Source organism: Cucumis sativus, chromosome 4 (genome assembly GCF_000004075.3).
Source record: "Cucumis sativus cultivar 9930 chromosome 4, Cucumber_9930_V3, whole genome shotgun sequence".
In the NCBI taxonomy this organism is placed as follows: Eukaryota; Viridiplantae; Streptophyta; class Magnoliopsida; order Cucurbitales; family Cucurbitaceae; genus Cucumis; species Cucumis sativus.
In genome coordinates this window covers 22,880,729-22,900,128 of record NC_026658.2, presented here as the reverse complement: position 1 = coordinate 22,900,128, position 19,400 = coordinate 22,880,729, and the positions used below count along the sequence as shown (strand labels likewise).

At 29.7% G+C, this 19,400-nt stretch overlaps 1 protein-coding gene and 1 long non-coding RNA gene across 3 annotated transcripts; both read right to left on the bottom strand.

Moving 5' to 3' along the window:
• Positions 1-3,078: 3,078 nt before the first annotated feature.
• On the bottom strand, positions 3,079-7,950 carry LOC116403296. The gene is made up of 3 exons (XR_004215976.1): positions 6,552-7,950; positions 4,062-4,164; positions 3,079-3,875 (listed from the first exon to the last, which is right to left on the bottom strand). It is a non-coding gene; the product is annotated as an uncharacterized LOC116403296 (long non-coding RNA).
• Positions 7,951-11,033: 3,083 nt separating this feature from the next.
• On the bottom strand, positions 11,034-16,306 carry LOC101220769 (choline-phosphate cytidylyltransferase 2). 2 transcript variants are annotated; one of them, XM_004145950.3, is made up of 8 exons: positions 15,900-16,306; positions 15,429-15,542; positions 15,046-15,141; positions 14,762-14,804; positions 14,510-14,665; positions 14,304-14,384; positions 11,766-11,876; positions 11,034-11,627 (listed from the first exon to the last, which is right to left on the bottom strand). In XM_004145950.3, the coding sequence occupies exons 1-8, from the start codon at positions 16,103-16,105 to the stop codon at positions 11,436-11,438; spliced, it is 999 nt and encodes a 332-aa protein (XP_004145998.1). In that variant the 5' UTR covers positions 16,106-16,306; the 3' UTR covers positions 11,034-11,435. The 2 variants fall into 2 exon arrangements, with proteins under 2 accessions (XP_004145998.1, XP_031740181.1); XM_031884321.1 differs by lacking the exon at positions 15,429-15,542 and having other exon boundaries at positions 15,900-16,224.
• Positions 16,307-19,400: the final 3,094 nt, after the last annotated feature.

Below are 19,400 nucleotides of genomic sequence, written 5' to 3'. Positions count from 1 at the left end.
CTTACAAATATAGCAAAATATAATCGTGATAGACTCTTATCGTCCACACACTCTTATGGTCTATTAGTAATAAACTTATATTTGTAAATTTTTTAAAATATTGTTATATACTTAATTAATTTGAATTTAATTACTAGAGTTGCCACTCTCTCTTTGATTATATTGTTTTAGATTAATTAATTAATGAAAAGGATGCAAAGGACTAAAAATATGCCTAACAAACATGTAAAAAAATCGTTCATGGTATTTATCTAAATAGATAAATTTGAAGAGTAGAGAAAAAAAAATAGATAATCTAGATTGCATATCAAATAAATCAATTTAATCGAGACAAAAACTCTTAAATATCTCTATAATTATATGATATTGTATATTTTAAATATGAAATTTTCACGAGTGAAATTTAGGCCACATCTCGGATCCAGATCCAAGAGAATAAAATTATGTTAGAGAGATAGGATATATTGGTTTAAAGGAGAGATTGGGATAATAAAGAAATTAGGGGACAAATGATTAAAGTAACCAAATATTATAAAGTTTGAAATAAAATAACAAATCTTCAAATCTTCAAATTTGTAAGAAGAATTTGATATTGAATGGGATGAGATAGGATAGGATAGGAGATGTTTGGATACAAAATAGAATATAGTATTAATTTTATAAACTTATGTGTATTTAGTTGTTTTTTCATAAAGAAAAAGGATATAACCACAAAATTATTTGTCTAAATAGGTATTATATTATCTAATCATTTTATTATTAGTTCATCCAAATTTGTAAACGCCTACTTGCATTATTTTTCTTATTTCCTAAATTACATTAATTATTTGATGATTCTTTTACATTTACTTATACCATTCTATATCATTTAATTTATACTTTAATTTCAATCTTTAAGTAAAAAACATTTACACACGTAAAGTCTATTTGTTACATATTTTTAAATCAATAAAATCCTAACTAAATCAAACACAAAAAGTTTATAGTAAGTTATCAATTTGATTTTCTTTCTATCTTCATTAATGATATTTTTTAAATGTCATTATTTTTTTTTTAAAAAAATCTTTTAGTTTGACATTATTAAATATGAACACGTATAAATGCACTCATAGAGTTGACGCATATTATTATTATTTCTTTTACATTAAAGTTTCTAACAATTCTTACCACCAAAATTTCAATTCTATTCATTGTTAACTTAGGCCTTTCAATTGTAGTGTGTAGGGGTATATATAAGTGAAGTTGGACCGAGTCGTAGAAAATATATGGATCAACTCAAAGTGATCAGGTTGGCAAAATTTGAACTCTATCGGTTCAATTTTGAAAGGTCAACCCAACCCAAAAAGTTCGAGTTGGACGAGTTGACTTTTTTTTTTCTTTTTAATTATATTGTTTTTAAAATTTTTATATTAGTTATATGAGTGTGAGAATTCAATTTTATAGTTTCAACCCATTTTCACGTTCTTTTCAAATTCTAAATCTACAATAATGTTCATTCTAAAAGTTCAAAATCGTAAGAATATTAATAATCACAAAAAATAGGAATGTTCGTTAAAATTTAAATTCATACAAAAATTAATAATCAGACAAAATAAAAATATAAATTAAAATTTGAAATAAATTCAAAAGTTTAAAGTTCAACAAGTCCATTAAAATATTAAAAAGTAAATTCAAAAGTTCAAAGTTAAATAATTTCCTTTAAAAATACATTAAACGGTTCAAAGTTCAATAAGAAAAAACATTACCACTTCACATCCAAAGTGTGCCTCGACAGTGGCAATTTTGGGGGAATGTTCTTCTTGCAATCTTGGCCGCACTTGTTAATGCTTGAAAAAAAATACAAACACGTAAGAATTGCATAATGCATATAATGTAAGTAATAACATATAATTCTAAAAAAAACTCACTAACAATAATCAATATGGGTCAACGTCTTCATCCTTGTCCACTTCCATAGTAACATTGTTTAATTGTTTAAAATCATCAATGCTATGATCACCTCGAGTGGAAGAGTTATGTTGTGATTTGTAAAAGTTATATAGACGATACAGATGTATCTTCACGCTCTCAACTATATCCTCAACATCTCTCATAAACATTAGAAAGACAATAATTCAAGTACTTTAACTTGGACCGAGGATCAATCACTATAGTCACAAAAATCAACTTAATCATCTTCTCAAGCGAACCCCAATATTTATCGAACTTTGTTTTCATATTCATAATCATCAAACTAAGAACAAAATTGTTATTGTTACTCTATTTGTTCAAACAAATTGAATTTTGTTAGTCTCCTTATAACCAACAGTTAAAGTCACATATGAAGATCCACTTATTTTTGTAGTTGTTTCATAAAAAACTCTTTCAAAAACTTTACAAATACACTTATTGTCAACCAATCAGACACACTTGGAGGCCCCATTCTCTTAATTCCACGATCATCTTCCAAAATACTCAACAAAATTTGAGTCCTCTTTCTCTTTCTCTTTCTCTTTCTCTAACATTATTTTGAAAGTTTTTTCAAATTTAATTGCATGTTCAAGCATTAAATAGGTAAAATTTCATCTAGTAGCTACATCTAAACAAACAAGAGCCTTACATTGGATTTTTTTTGTCTTGCTTCACACATGCTTTAAAGTTTGCTATTCTCTTAGGTGATGATCATACATATCTAGCTTACAACGTTACGAACACTAGCAATAGAATCATGCATATCTTTCAGCCCATCATTTACAATAAGATTAATTATATGAGCACAACACCTCATGTGCGATAGCTATCCATTTAAAACAATAGATTTTCAACTTTAAGTCTTTTCTTAACATATGAAATAGTCACATTATTGGAACTTGCATTATCAACCGTGATCGTAAAGACTTTGTCAATTTTCCACTCTAACAAGCAAACTTTCAATTGCCCTTCCAATAGTCTCTCCTTTATAATTAGAAATTTGGCAAAAACTTAAAATCTTCTTATGTAAAACTCATTCAGAATCAATGAAAGGTGTCGTGATGACCATGTAGTTCACATTTTATAGCGAAGTCCAAGTGTATGTTGCAAGACAAACTATTTGAGAGCTTTTAAGTAAAAATGATTTCATTTTTTTTCTTCTTTTCAAGATATAGTTGATATATATCTCTAGCAATCGTTACTCTTGATGGAACATCAAACCTAGGACATGCAATACTACAAAAGTGTTTAAAACCCTCAAAATACTCAACGAATCTGAATGACAAATCGTCCATAATTATCATCTTAGCACATGCTAGTCTACATGGTTGTTGGCGCATTGGCTCCCTTTCCATCCTTTGTAGGTATAAGAGTTAAGGTAGTTTGTCCTTATTCTCTTCTCTATACATGTACTTTTTACATTGATTTCTTTAATGTTTCCTCAAAGTGCTAGTTCCACAAATATTACTATCACATGCATAATCTTTGCCACAATAATTACACTTGCAGCCTCCTCCATTGTTAACACTTGCTTCCATTTATGCTAGTCTACATGGTTGTTGGCGCATTGGCTCCCTTTCCATCCTTTGTAGGTATAAGAGTTAAGGTAGTTTGTCCTTATTCTCTTCTCTATACATGTACTTTTTACATTGATTTCTTTAATGTTTCCTCAAAGTGCTAGTTCCACAAATATTACTATCACATGCATAATCTTTGCCACAATAATTACACTTGCAGCCTCCTCCATTGTTAACACTTGCTTCCATTTTTGTGAAATGATCCCACACGGAATAATTTGTTTATTAGGTCTCTTTCTTTTGGACTTGGGAGGTAGAGATGATACAGTATGTAGTTTGAGGAGGAGAATGAGGAAGGGGAAGAGGCATATTGTTATTACCAGTAGCACTCGCATTCTCGCTATCCATCTATAAAATAAAGGAAACCAACGTCTAATTAACATCTAATTAAATTTCCATTTAAACTTACAATACAAACAAATTTATACCAACTAAAATATCTATTTCCAACTAATACACATCTAATTCCAGCACCAACTAAAATTCACATTAATTTGACACAAAAAAAATCAACCATCAAAACATTCAACTTACCATAGATTTAGATAATGGTGATTTCGCCGTATCCGACATTGTGTCCGTGGTGATGAGTTTTAAAGAAACCCAAATATTTGAAAAGAAACCCAAATATTTGAAGCTGTAAAGTGTTAAGAAAATTAAAATTGTTATAAGAGCCAACATGTGCTTTACGAATAACATTCGGAGAACAAACAAACACCATTGAAGTCAAAAAAAAAAAAAAATGATAGTAATTCATGAACAAACATAATCAGTCAAAAAATCCAGTAAATAAAAACTTCTCCATCGCACTCATCGCAACAAAAATGAACAGTATAATAACGCAACAAAAACGACCAATATAATAGTAAAAGTTTCCATTCAACTTCAAATCAGAATCAATCAAACAAACATAGAATAACTTTACAAAGCCTAAAACAATAACTAATTTTGGAGTGCTTAGCTATGTATTGTATATTGTATAGAGGTTAACCGAATACAAATATATAGGAAATTTGGTTAACCGAATACAAATATATAGGAAATTTGGTTAATCGAATCCAAATACAGATGGATGAATTTAAAAAGTTGAATGTTATAAGTGAATAATGGTTTCTTCCAACCAAACCCTAAAAATTAATATCTCATCAAAACTAAAAAAAAAAAAAACCATGAGTTGACTTCAATAAAACCCAAGTAAGAATGTTCAAAATCAAAACTTAGATATGTTTAGAGAGGGGCAAAGACTGCAATGCAAACGACGTAGAGAGGGCAAACGACAAAGAGAAGGCAAAATAGTGAATGACAGAGAGTTGAAGGAGATGATATTGAGTGCGTGGTGCAACTAAGGAAGAGGTGAGCTAAAGGTGAGGGACTAAGGAAGAGGTGAGCTAAAGGTGAAGTGCTCCTGAACGGCTTGGTTTATTAGTTTAGGGTTTGTATATATATATTTATAATCTGGTTGGGTTGCGTCAACTCGAACCGTATAAGTTCAACTCGACTACCCAGCCCACAATTTAATTTTTTCATTTCTTTAACACAATCCAATTCAACATAAACTCTAATCCAACCCAACCCTCACGGTTTGGTTTGGGTAAAATGGGTTGGTCGGATTACCAATTTTTTTGAATACCTCCAGTAGTGTGTATATATGTATAATATATATACATACATACATACAAATAATATATATACATACATACATGTATAGCTTTTAATGGCAAATACATAACATATACCACATAGTTATGATTAATATTACTCTTTTCAAAATATACAAGTAAAAGAAACTTCATGTGATAGGAAAATTAGATGAAGAATCCTAAGCTAGTCATGTTTTTCTCTTTTCTTTTCTTTTTTTTTGTTTTTTTTTTGGAATTTTCTTTTCTTTTTTTTTTTTTTTTGTTTTTTTTTTGGAAAGATTACAACAATAATTCCAGTTTATGTGTAATATTTGGGTAACTTTTTTAATGACAAAATTATTGAGAATATTCATAAATAAAGTAATATTAATGTATTATTTATCGTTGATAGACAATGGTAGACATTGATAAATGTTAATTAATTTTTATCATTGTCTATCGTTGAAGGATAATAAGATTTTGTTATATTTGTAAATAATTTAGTTTATTTCTCTTTATTTGAAAGTATCATATTTTATTTTGTATCAATTTAGTCTTTATACTTTAGCGCATAACAACTTAGACTCTCTACTTTAAAATATGTAAAGTATTAATCATTATGGTTAAGATACATTAGAATTTGTCAAAACATGCTTCAAATCGACATTAATTTCCATCATATAATTTTGATCGATCTGATCTTTATGCTCACTATTGTTGGAAAAACATAAAAATAATATCACTACAAGAAAAATAGCCTGTGATTTTAACTCGCTCAATTCTATTGGTGACATTCTATAAGGAGCTTGTGAAATAGGTGTCATCCTAGGCACCAAGACAGTTGAGAATTCAATCTCTCTATAGGGTGGTAGTCCCGATAATTGTTTAGGAAAAATATCTAGGAATTCTCTTACCACTTGAATAACTTCAAGCTTCAACTTACTAACTTCAGTATCCATCACATGTGCTAGGTAGGTCGTACAACCCTTTCCTAACAATTTACTGGCTTTTAAGGCATAGATCACACAGGTGAAAAGTATTTTTCTATCACCGCAGAAAATAATCTTGTTCTTTCTTGGACGTTTAAAAATAACTTCTTTCTAATGAAAAATTATAGAGGCATAGTGACTAGATAGAAAATTCATTCCCAAGATAACATCAAACTCCTTAACATCTAAGGGAATCAAATCCACTACTAATGTTTTACCAACAATATGAACCATGCAATCTCGGTACACACTATTGACTATGAAACTATCACCTACAGGTGTACTTATCAACAATTCCTTAGTTAGACTTTCTAGCTCTTTATCAAATCCAACACTAAACATAATAGAAACAAAAGAATGTGTTGCGTCAAGATCCATCAAGACATGTGCAGGTTTATAAAATATAGATAACGTACCAGTCACAATGTTTGGTGCATTTGCTGCCTCCTATTGTGTCATTGCAAAAACCTTCCATTCCTGACGAGATCCCACCAATCCTTTTTGTTTTACCCCACTAGAGCCTTCACCCCTTGTTCTTGTGGTTTTTGGTTGTTGACTTCCTGTCTGAGAAGTAGTTTTCTGAATGGTATTGTTCTCCGGTATCAAAAGTAGATAGTCTCTACGATAATGACCTGGTTGACCATAGTTATAACATACACTCCTCTTGCTAGACCTTGACACTACCTTATCAGATTGAACAACATGAGAAGCTCTTGTAGGATATATAGGATGACTAGAACAGCTCGGTCTCTGAGTCCCTCCACCTGATCCAGACTTAGAAAAAGATGAACCACTGTACTGAGACTTAAAATTTCCTCTACTGGGCACCCCCAGTACAAATCTTCCACTTTTTTCATTACCTGAGCAGTTTCGATGACTGTTTGATGTACACTGTACACACATTCTTGGAAGCTTCTCTTTCACGCTTTCTTTCATATACACTTTTCTCTACTCTTAGTGCTGCCTCCATTGACTTTGAGAAATCAACCCAATCTGCACAAGCTGTCACAAGAGTACGAATTTCCTCTCGTAATCCCTCTTCAAATTGCTTGCACCTTTCAATCTCATCCTCAATCACACTAGTGGCGTACTTAGATAATTTTGTATATTTCTTCTCATATTCAGCAACAATCATTAAGCTTCAAGAACTCACTTTGTTTTTCATCACGAAAAGAGCGTGGATAAAACTTATCAAAGAATGTCTTTTTAAACTCATCCAAACTTATATCACCTATAGATTTCCGTCTACTTTCTATCATGCACCACCAATCTTCAGACCTATTTTGAAGAGAAAAAAATTCAAGTTCCACTTTTCTGTCCTCAAGACATCTCATTACTCTAAAACACTTTTCAATCAAAGTAAGTCACGCTTCAGCATCCGCAAAATTTGTTGTCTCGACAAAAGTGGTAGCACCTAAAGCCTGAATCTTTCTATTCCATATTTCTTTTTCGAGTCTGACTGTGTCGATCTAATCCACGAAACCAATCTTTGAGCAAGTCCATCTAGCAATTTCTCTTCCATGTTCCCTTGAATATGAGGATATTTTCTCTCGTATCCATACTATTGTAAGGATATGAAAGAAAATAGATTCAATTTTTTTTTTTAAAAAAAAAAAAAAGAATCGTTATTAATCATTATCTTAATTAATTTTTGAAAATTAAGTCTATAAAATATATTTTCTTCCCCTCTAAACTTCTTGTTTTGATTCCTTGAAATGTAGTGAGCTTCAAAAGAAAAAAAATAAAAAATATATATATATGGAGACTTGAAAGTTGAAGACTTGACTACAATTATGTGTGTGTGGGCGCCAAAAAGAAAAAAGACAAGAGTGGAGAGGGAAAATGATATAAAAAATATGACAAAAACGTGAAAATCAATAGATCTTCCAAGTCGTAGTAAAATCTTAAGTTATACTCCACACTACACAATGCACTTCTACCTTCGTCCTTAGATATGATTTCAAATTAAAAATCAACATGTTTCGAATAAGTTTATACGAAAAGGACAGAAAAGAAGACAAAGTTAGACTATCAAACACACCCGCACGGCTAGTTTGATTTACCAATATTTAATTATTAACATAACTTCAACAAGAAATTACAAGAAACAAGAAGAGAGACGATAGTCAAGCTTTAGTAAATATAGTTTTGTAACCCTAGAAAAGACGTACAACTAGTTTAATTCTCACTCTCAAACTCCACGCCTCCATTATTTCATTCTCTTACATAAGCATCAATATGTGTTGTAAGCTGTAAGAGCATTGACATCCATGCAAAAGATTTTCTCTTTTCTAAGTCACAAAATTAGAGTCCATGCACCTAAAATGTATTATTTTCTTCCCTTCAAATCAACACAGTATGTTTCCTAAATATCATCAAACAAAGTTTTCAAGTATATATTATTATATAGTTTATGATCTCTCTTACTTCAAAAAGTAAAAAATAAAAGATAAAAAGTATGAAGTAAAAAACAGAGAAATAAAGAATTGGAGTAGTGGGAAAGAGAGAAGGAATTGGAATAATAAAAGAAGAAGAAACCCTTTGGAATTGGAAGTCTTCAAAATAATTGAAAAGCTATTTATGTTTTGTCCTTTTCATTTTTCATCTTTTTTCCACAACAAATATCCTTTGTCAATTTTTCCTTTTTAATATTTAATATTTGCCGTTCCAATTTGTCTACCCATTTATATATTTTAAATTGATTAATTAAACATCACTTTTAGTCTCAAACCATATAGAAATTACAATTTAGTTATTTAGATTTGGTTTATAACAAATGTCTTCTTCAACCACCTCTTTCAACTCTATAACAATTTTAGTTTTTAAGTTCATCAATTTTAGTAGGTTAAAATAGGTAACAATTTAGTCTAAATTAAGATTTTTATAAAACATAAAGTTTACATCGTAAAAAAAAACAAAATACGATATACATCGTATTAATTCTATGAAAAATACAGACTTAATAATTACAATATTCAATTTTCTCTTCTATTCTTACCTTTTAAAATTTTTATGTATTTTCTTTTTAATTCTGGAAATATTACGGATATTTTTTTCTTTTTTTATTTATTTTTGTTAATTATAATAGATAGTATTTTAGGAATAATAATCCAGCAATATACAGCAACATTTATAAACTATATTCTTGATCTATAGTCAAAGGTTCAATAAATTAATTTGATACCCAGCAGCAGTATATTACTATATCATACATTATATAATTTTAAAACTGCTTTCAAACATTTATTAAATATATTAACTTTTGAGTAAATGTTGTCGTTATAATGAAAAATAATTTTTTAAAACAACAAAAACTCTATTAACTTATATTTAAAATAGATCTTATCTTATACTATTAAAAAAAATATCATTCAACTTTTTCTACTAATAACTTATCATCTTCCATGTAATTGATAATGTACTAATTGTGATTAAAATAATTAAGCAATCATTAGATAATAAAACATTAATTACAAAATTCCTTTTTTTTTTTTTTTGACATAAAAAGCTCTACACCTTGAAATGCTTATAAACACAATTGATATTTTTCTTTTCCAAAGTATTCTACTTTAAAACACTATGGAATATATAAACTAATTATTCAATAAATGAGCCTATATATGATATTGCATGGGAATTTTAGTAGTAAAAAAATAACAAAATATGACATTTGGAAATATAATTAAAAATAAAAATAGAAATTCAAAGACAAAATGTACTATTTGAACCCAATGTCTTCCATCAAGATACTCCATCTAGAAGAAGAAAAATCATTGTATCTAAGTTCATGCTACATCTTCTACCCAGTTGTACATTATTGCTTTATTATCATCAAATTATTAGATTATATATATATATATATAACTATTTTTTGCATTTTGAATGACACCCATCATAGTATAGCTCACTCAAATGTTCAATCACAAGTTGTCACATGAATAAATATCTTTTTTCTTTTCTAATCGAAAGTAATGCATGGATATACCTATAATTTGAGTTGCATTAAAGTATAACTCTCATATAAACAAGCGGATGAGAAGTAAAGAAAGATGATATTTTAGGATGGATAAGGTAGCATTATTGGGACTAAGAAGATGCCTAAGATAGAGCCCCTCATATTAAGTGTCAAATTGGAATTGGAACTATAAGTTTGTCCACTTTATAAGATTCCATATTCCTTGACAAATTAACATAAAACTTCATAAAAGAGAGATGAAGTAAGCAAAGTACTTCCCAACACTTTTTGGAAGCTGCCCTAAACTTTCCTTTTGGAAAGAGAATGGGAAAAAGGGATGGAAGTTGTCACCTTTGAAAAGACTAAGATTCTAAACACTCTCTCAACCACATACTTTACCTTTGAATTTGATTCATTTTAGTGCTTAGTTCCATCATTTTGCATTTTCCATCCCATTGCGTTGTAAATATAATCTTATCAACAATAACAGAATTTGTTAAATTTACAATTCATTTAAGAAAAATTGAACTTGATTACTAATTTATGATAAACTTATGTGAAAAATATTTTTTCAACTAAAGATAAAAAGAAAAAAGAAATGAAAAATTCAAGTCACCATTAAAACGTACATGGATGAAATTAAAAATGTAAAGACTAAAGATTGACCAAAACCAAAAGGTTTTTCTCCAAGTAAATATAGCTGAAGTACAAACAATTTTTTATAATCCCTCCATTCCCTCCATTCATTGTTGGTCAAAACAATAGCATTTAAAAATTGGATGAGATCCACAAAAATAAACTAATAAACAGTTTTTAATGAATGTCAAATAATGAAAAGGAGTTGGTATTCGAGTAGTACTACATTTATTCCCCAATGATTGAACTTCGAAAAGAAAAAAGAAAAAGGAAAAGAGAGAGAGAGAGAGAGAGAGAGAGAAATACATAATAAAATAACAAAACCATATTTATCACTCTTACATTACCTACAAACAAGAAAACCAAAAGTCCAATCTTCAATTACAATGATTCACGAAAACCAAAAAGAAAAAGAAAAAGGAAAAAAGGCTTTCATATCGACCTGTTTTACAAAGCTTGAAAGGAAAATTTTCATCCATATGCACAAAAAAAAAGAAACATATATCTTAAAAAGGGGTCACCAAAAGAAATGGTTCCTAACCTTATCACCAAGTGCCCTTTCTTTTTTTTTTTTTTTCTGGCTTTGGTAACAAACTAGCAGTTATGGTTTTTACCATCTGCATCATCTAAACATATAGTAGCAAAATATAGTGTAGAATTCACCAACAAGCACGTGACACGTATTCAAACTTGACTTGAAACAAATGCCCTACCTTTTCTTTTCATCTTTCTCAAATTCTTCATAGAAGTCATCGTCGTCGTCATCATAATATTCTTCATTATCATCATCGTAATAATATTCTTCATCAAGGTCTGAATCACTGTCCTTGCCATTTGATATATATTTCAGCTGCTGTGCCCCCTTCAATCGCTCTTGAATTCGATCTCTGATGGCCGTGCCCTAAACAGACCCATGATTTTCAAATGCAACTCGTCAAACTTTAGTTCAAGATTTGCCAAAACAGATGGGTTTGTGTGCCTTAATGACTCCAAAAGTAAATGAATAAATGGGAATGGGGTAATTCATGCATTAACTCACCATCTTATGACAACCTTCTTCAAACATCTCTAGAAACCCAGCTACCCATCGATCAGCATTTTCTACCCATTCATTCCGGTGCATGCCGGCAGTTTTTGCAACTGTTTGAATCTGCAATATCCAAGACAAGCATTTTCAACTTTAAAAGATTTTTAAAAAAAAAAAAATCCTGCCTATAATTAGGTCCAAGTAAATAAAGCATAAAATACAATTGTAGGTCCCCAACAAGACTAGCCAGATAGAGACCTGGTTAGCATTAAAATCAAAAAGGACTTTTTCCACTTCAATGTGCAGAATTAGGATTTAACCACAATAAACATGATCTCAAAGCGAATAACGATGATTAGAAATATGATGCATGGAAAATGGCACTCTATGTTGCAAGTTTTCGGTTACAGCATCATTTGGCCAAAGTTTAAACCTGGATGCAGTGCTCATACTGCTACCAACAAAAGCGAAAAGAACTGCTAGGACAATTGGAAATTATGCAGCAAAAACTTCACCCCAGGAAACGCTTGAAAAATCTCTTAATGCGAAAGAATTACATGCTGCATGAAATGTAGAATATAATATATTTTAGAAAAATAAATAGATAATCAATTTGCTATACTGGACAACCTAAATACAAACTACCCAGTTTCCAAAGTCATGATATCAAAAGCCAGGGGTCCATATGAGCTTTATTGCTTGAATTAGTAAAAACTACAAGACAAATTGTGCTCTTTCAGAGCATTAGATAGTTAGAAACAATTAGTTTCAGAATCATGAATTGTAAAACAAATCATGTTTTACATGCTTCAAAAAAGAACCACAAAAGAAGCAAGATTATCAAAACGAAATACTATACTTATTTCCATCTAACTTAAAATTAGCATATATCTTAAACCTGAATTTTAAAACTAGGGCCAAAATACGCATGGCAGAAAGCTGGCACAAAATTCAACTCCATGAATGTACAACTACAAACTACAATCCTCTTCTAAAAGCCCATATGATAAAAGAAAAAGAAACAGCAGCCACACAAGAAGCTTGCTCCCCTTTACTTTGCCAAGAAAGACAGTCTACATAAAGCTTTAAATTGATGTATACAAAATAGTTTCCTCTAGAGATGAATTTAAACCAAAAATATTTGGAACCAACAGCTTTTAAGAACAAGTTTCAGAAAAACACTAATTTTAGGAATAAGTAAAAAGAACCTGTCCTCATCGTTCAAGTAATTTTAGTCTAAAATAAAATGTAAAGCACGTTTAAGTTTGTCTAATAGGTCCAAAAAAAAATCAATCTCTAATTCTCCCATAACATTCTTCTCGATGATAGTTATCTCCACTACAACATATATAATAACAATAAGGTTAAATTCAAGTTTGGTCTCTTAACTTTCAAGATGGCATGTGATAGGGTCCTGAAGGTTGAACCTTTTATTTTATGTTTAATATGTCCCGTGAACTTTCAATTTATGGTCTAAAAAATACTTGGACTTTCAATTTTATATCTAATAGGTCATTACCATATTCAACATTATAAAATTATCCATAGTAAACAAAATTGAAAGTTTAAGGTCCTATTAGACTAAAAATTCAATTTTATATCCCATGAATGTAAGAAATGGAAAAAAAATGTAAAGTACCTTTTAGACAGCTTAAAGTTATGGATTTATTAATCACTTCTAAGTTAAGAGGCTTATGATTTAAAAGTTCCAAGACCTGCTAGATGTTTTTAAAAGATGACCGACACAAACCAACATGAAGCAACTGGCAGAGAATACTGGAACCAAAGCTATAAAGACTTAAAGAGATAAGACACACTGAGAAAATCTTCCACAAAGAAAAATAGCAGCAATGAATAAATGCATTGTTTCCTATCCAAATAAATAAATGCCTTGTATTTATAGGCTCAAGGTGAGCAACAAAGCAAAAGGATATATAAAAGAAGGCCCATGGTATTATTTTAAGAATAAAGCAGAAGGTTGGTATATAGGAAAGAGAGCAAAAAATCATACTATTATTAGAAATAAAGAGCTTAGAGTTTATGAGCAATGAAAAAAAAAGATAACTGAATAATAATGATAACCATAATAACCATAAGAAACTCACTAAGATCATGTGAGTGAGGATGCCTTGCAAAGTGGGAGGCAAGATGCCAAAAGTGTACCGAAGTGCACACAGCACAACTAGGTATACTTATAACAAAACCTAGAAATACAAAGCTTATCCAATAATGAGCAGCGAAGGACAAACTAATATATAATAGATTCAGCTTTCTCCATTGTGAAAATCTCAAAAAACATTCATCACACTAACGTTTAATTAACAAGTCATAGCAGAGATGCAATAGACATAAGACAAGACACCTTTAAACAAAACCTAGAAAGACTCCTTCAAGAATCCAAGAGGCCTGCTATCTCATAAAGATATTTTCTAATGCAAAACCCAAGGTAGAAGTACAGCTATTGCATAGAAATCATTAAGCCAACATTAAAATCCCTACTTCCCTACAATGTACCAATAGACTTATTATTAAAGAAAGAGACACGGGTACCTTTTCTCCCACTTTTTCTTGATGCTCCTTAACTTTCTCCTGCAATTTCTTCAATCTCATATTTACTCTAAGCCGTTTTTCCTGATAATTGTATACAACAAGATTGGGTTGCTTGTTAAGAAACAAAAACAATAAAACATACCCTCGCTGACTAGCAAGATAAGTATCATCCTAGTAAAATAGATCATTCTAGATGCATATCATGCCTTCACAAAGCTGACTCCAAGCTCTTTCCTCGAATAACCACGGTCCAAATTGCGCAGTACATACTGATTATAATCTTTCACAATCCTCATGATAATGTCTGAAGTTGAAATTCCTTCCGTCCTTTTTGTTTCCTTAAACTTTCCAATCTTTTTAACCTACAAAGGAAAAATTCCCATCTATGAAATCATATGCAATGGCAGATACCCAAGCACCAATCTGATAAAATGAATATGCCCATCTACTGAACTTACAAATTCATAAACATCTTTACCAGCCCCAGAAGCATCAGCATAGCTATATAAAGCCAGAAAAATAGAAGATATAGTTACGAGATGACATAGATCATTTAAATCAGAATATACGAATAAATTCAATATGAACAGATAGATACACCACGAACAAACAAACTCGGCCGCTTCCTCGTACACTTTACCATCCACTATATATTAATTAGATGGATAGAAACACAGATAAAAGGTAAAAGAAGGAATAAACACCATTGCCCATAGTTACTTAACCCTTTTGGTTCACTTACGGAAGAGAATCATGGGCCACAAAGTCAATCTTGTGCTTGTCAATAAATTCTTGAGAGATCACCCAGGGTGCATCAGGAATCACTTCATCCACCCACCTAGGGAAATAAACGGAGCAAATTAAATAAAACCACGTTCAAGAATTCATTAGACTACGATTGATTCCACGTTCATAAGAAAATATATAAAGATCATGTAGATATTGATGAATCGTGAGTTCAATTTTAATCCATCATAGCTACAATTGTATTTAAAGGATTCAGACATGCCTCCTAATTGGCGGTTGTACGTATCAAAAAGCACATCTATGTACAACAATTAGCAAAGACTCAAGGTCCAAAACCCCAACTAAAATAAAATTTCATGTAAAAACAGAAGTTCATACTTGCAATGGCGAAGAGATTCATATCGTTCAGCTTCATTCATAACAGTTTTCCCTTTAAACTTGTGGGTAGTCTCATCATTACAACATCCAACTAGCAAAAAGGTATTCGGGAACCTGAAATTACAAGGGGAAAAAAAAAACAATAAGCACGTCTCAGTCAATTTTTTAAGAAAATAATCATCCTAAGTATGATACAAAGAAACAGGCTAAACACTAAAAGATCAATACAAAAGAAGATCACAGAGTTGTAAAGGCAAGTAAATAAAAACGGTGAAAATACGAACAATCAAGCAATCTAATGCATCAGAAAAAAAAAAACAAACAAAAAAAGAAGAAGAAGTAAATTAGTTAAAATCGAAGAGATTCAGAAACCGTAAAAACCAGGGCATAAGGGATGAGTAATAGATGAATCAGAACAAGAAGAGAAGAAAAATTAAGGAGAAGGAAAAGAAAATGGAAGATGAAACGTACGATTTCTTGGCTTGCTCGAGAGAGCGAGCGTGACCAAAATGGAAGAGATCGTAGATCCCATCAGCGTAGACTCGAACCGGACGGTCCGTTGGGTGATCGGAATTCGAATGGTTTTGAGAACCGTTGAAAGCGGTGGTAGCGGTGGTGGTGGTGATGGTGGTGGTAGTGGTGTTGGTGGTGGAATCGCCGGGCTTCACCTCCGCCATTCGAATTACCTTACAATCTCCTCTTCTCTTTAGCTTTCATTCTTTTCTTCGTTGAGGCTTTTGTTGTGCGTCTCTTAATTTCTTTTTTTTTTTTTTTCCTTTTTTCCTTTTTTCTTTTTTCTTTTCTCTTTTTTAATTTTATTTTTGAAGTCTCCTTATATGGCGTCCACCTCCGACAACGCGACATTTTCGCTCCCTATTTCTTTGTTTTCTTTTTTTTCTTCTTCCGTATTTTAATTATTTTATAGTTTTTATTATTATTATTTTCTTTTGAAGCTATTTTTTAAATATTATAAAATCATTAAAAAAATATAACAAAGTATCGCAATTTTTTCGTATATAGAAAGCAGATAGACTACTCATATCATAATAATAAACACGCATATTGTCTATCTATAGAGTATTGTGATTCATCATCGTTAATTCAACCGTATTTTTAAAATTTTGATAATTAAAATAATTTATCTAGTCATATTTATAAAAAAGAAATTGTTTTTTTAGTACATTATAAGAAAGAAATAATTAAACTTAAATATATATTATAGTTTTTTTTAAATTAAAATAAATAAATAAACATTCATAAACTTTGTGGTAACAAAAGTTTTCATATAATGAAAATTAGGTTATTGCTTTTAATCTATATCTCTATTTATATATCTAAACAAATTTGGTTAAGAAACTTTTTTTAATTTCTCTTTTGTCCCATTTAATTTGTTCGCTAATTAGGTTACATAATGTACGCTCACATTAAATTAATTTTTTTACTGAAAAAAGCATCTTACTTTATCTACTTTTAATTCTAAATAAACAATAGTTGTTTTTAAAACTCATCTTATCAATTAATTTTGAAAATTAGGAATACGATATTAAAAATAATAAAATGGACAAAATATTTAAAAATTAAATGCATTAGATTTTTGTCATTTTAATTTCTTTTTGCTAAAGTGTAAATAGTTTCTTTTTATAAAAATATTCCCATACATATGATAATTAAAAAATTTAACTTTATACGTATCCAACTAGTTTCCACCGCTCCTAACAAGAATATAAAATTGTGAGTTTTACTTGGAAAAATAGTAAAAATAATTGTAAATTGTTAAAATAGCAAAACATAAAAATTAAATAAATAAAACAATCCATCAAAGGTCTCTATCCAATATAAAAAGTACAATTATTCGTCTAAATCTCAAATACACGGTAATTGGAATAACATGTGCGGTATAAAAATTTCCTCCAAAAAAATATAAAGATTAGAAAAGTTGTCATTAACGAGAAGCTTCATCCCATACCTGCAAAATTTAAAATATATTTCAAAGTTCAAAATATGCAATTCATTTGAAATAGGTAATTGCAAAATTGAGACACATTTAACCCAAAAGCTTTGGTTCTACACCATTGGAACATCCATAGCCGAAAGCTTCAAGTTGAAAATGGGAGCATTGTTGATATTATAATAAAGATGAAATCATGAAATTATACCATAGAATCCAAAACTTATATACATCTTAGCAAAATCTGCATCGATGAGTTCGTCAATTCAAATCGGTGAATTTTTCATACATTCGAGATCCATTTGAGCTCTTCTCTCTTGTTTGTAAGAAAAAATAAATATTAAACATCAGTTTTATGAATTAAATAAATAAATATTAATTAATTTGATTTAAATACTAAAAATAAAAAATTTTGTTATGGATTATAGGCATACATGGAGATATTAGGGAAATCTTGTCAATCTCGAAAATATTAGTTAATATTTTTCAAAACTGATTGTAGTTTGCAAATATACTATATTTGTGATGGTATGATATTTTATCTCATTATTTGTATCATGCAAATACACAAGATCGATAAAACACGTATTATCCTACCCAAAGGGGTATAACACACGTATTATATTTCTTGATTTAGACCTGCATACTCGGATGCTTGTAAATAAAATGTCACATACAAAATAAAATAAAAAAACACAATGTGAAAAAATAATTATTCGATACAAGAGGCACAATAAATTATTTTTTAATAAAAATCAAGCAAAATAAGTATATAACCATAATTAGAACGATTGTAGGGATGATAAAACTTTATTTTTAATACATAATTGATAATTTTTTTTAAAATAACTTGAAATTTAAATATGAAAATGCTTAATTTATACTTGTCATTATATGTATCATGTATTATCTAACAATTTTGTTTAAAATAATTAGAAATATAAATGTTGGGGGTGAGAATTTGAACCCGGAACCTCTTGTCACAGGAACATACAGGTGCCAATTGAGCTCATAAATGAGGAAATCTTTTAGCAATTTTTAGAGGAAATTTTTATTAAACATAAGTTTTATGAATTAAATAAATAAATGTTAATTAATTTGATTTAAATACTAAAAATCCCAAAATTTGTTATGAATTATACGCATATATTTAGGTGAATTCCATAAATATCATAAATTAGAATATTTTTCAAAATTGATTGTAGTTTTCAAATACTACTTTTGTGACGGTGTGATATTTGGCAAATACACTATCTATAAAACATGTATTATCCTACATAAATGGCATAAACAAATAAAATTGTTTTTTTTTTAAATATGTAACCACGGATTTTGCCAAAATTCTTAACATTTTTCATGTTTGCTACTTTTCAGTTTGTTATACTAAATTTTGTCATTCCCATAACTATCTCTAGTTTATAAGAAAATATGCCTGATTTTCTTAAGACATCTATGTGTGGGCATTAACTAATTTTGAAGGGTCTAGATAAGTTTAAGCTCACTAGTAAATGACACTGCCTTTCATTAAAAAGTTCTATCTTTCATTTGCATCAATATGTTTGTACTAAAAATACCAATTTTGGATACATATTTTTCGTTCATTTTTTTTTCCTTTTATCAACTTTCTTTGTTTTGAGTTCCAAATAATTTCATTTATGGTTCACTGAAATATCACTCGTTAGATTTTGATAATTTCACGTGGATATGACGAAACTAAGTACATTTTGAGAGATACAGTTTGAGACCTTCAAGTTTATGAACTATTAATACACAAAGGTTTAAAGGACACCTCTTTAAGAAGCCAAGGATTTGAAAACGTTAAGTATTAACTAGAATACACCTATCAAAGTATTAAAATTAAAGACCTAGGGTTATAGGTGGATTCCGAAATTGAGGATATATAAAACAATAAATTTAAGAAAAAGAGGAATAAGGGGATGTTTCATGAGATAAGTCAAAGTGTGCATAAGTTAGTCGACGCTCACAAATATCTAAAAAAAGAATGAGCCAAAAAGAGAGAAAAT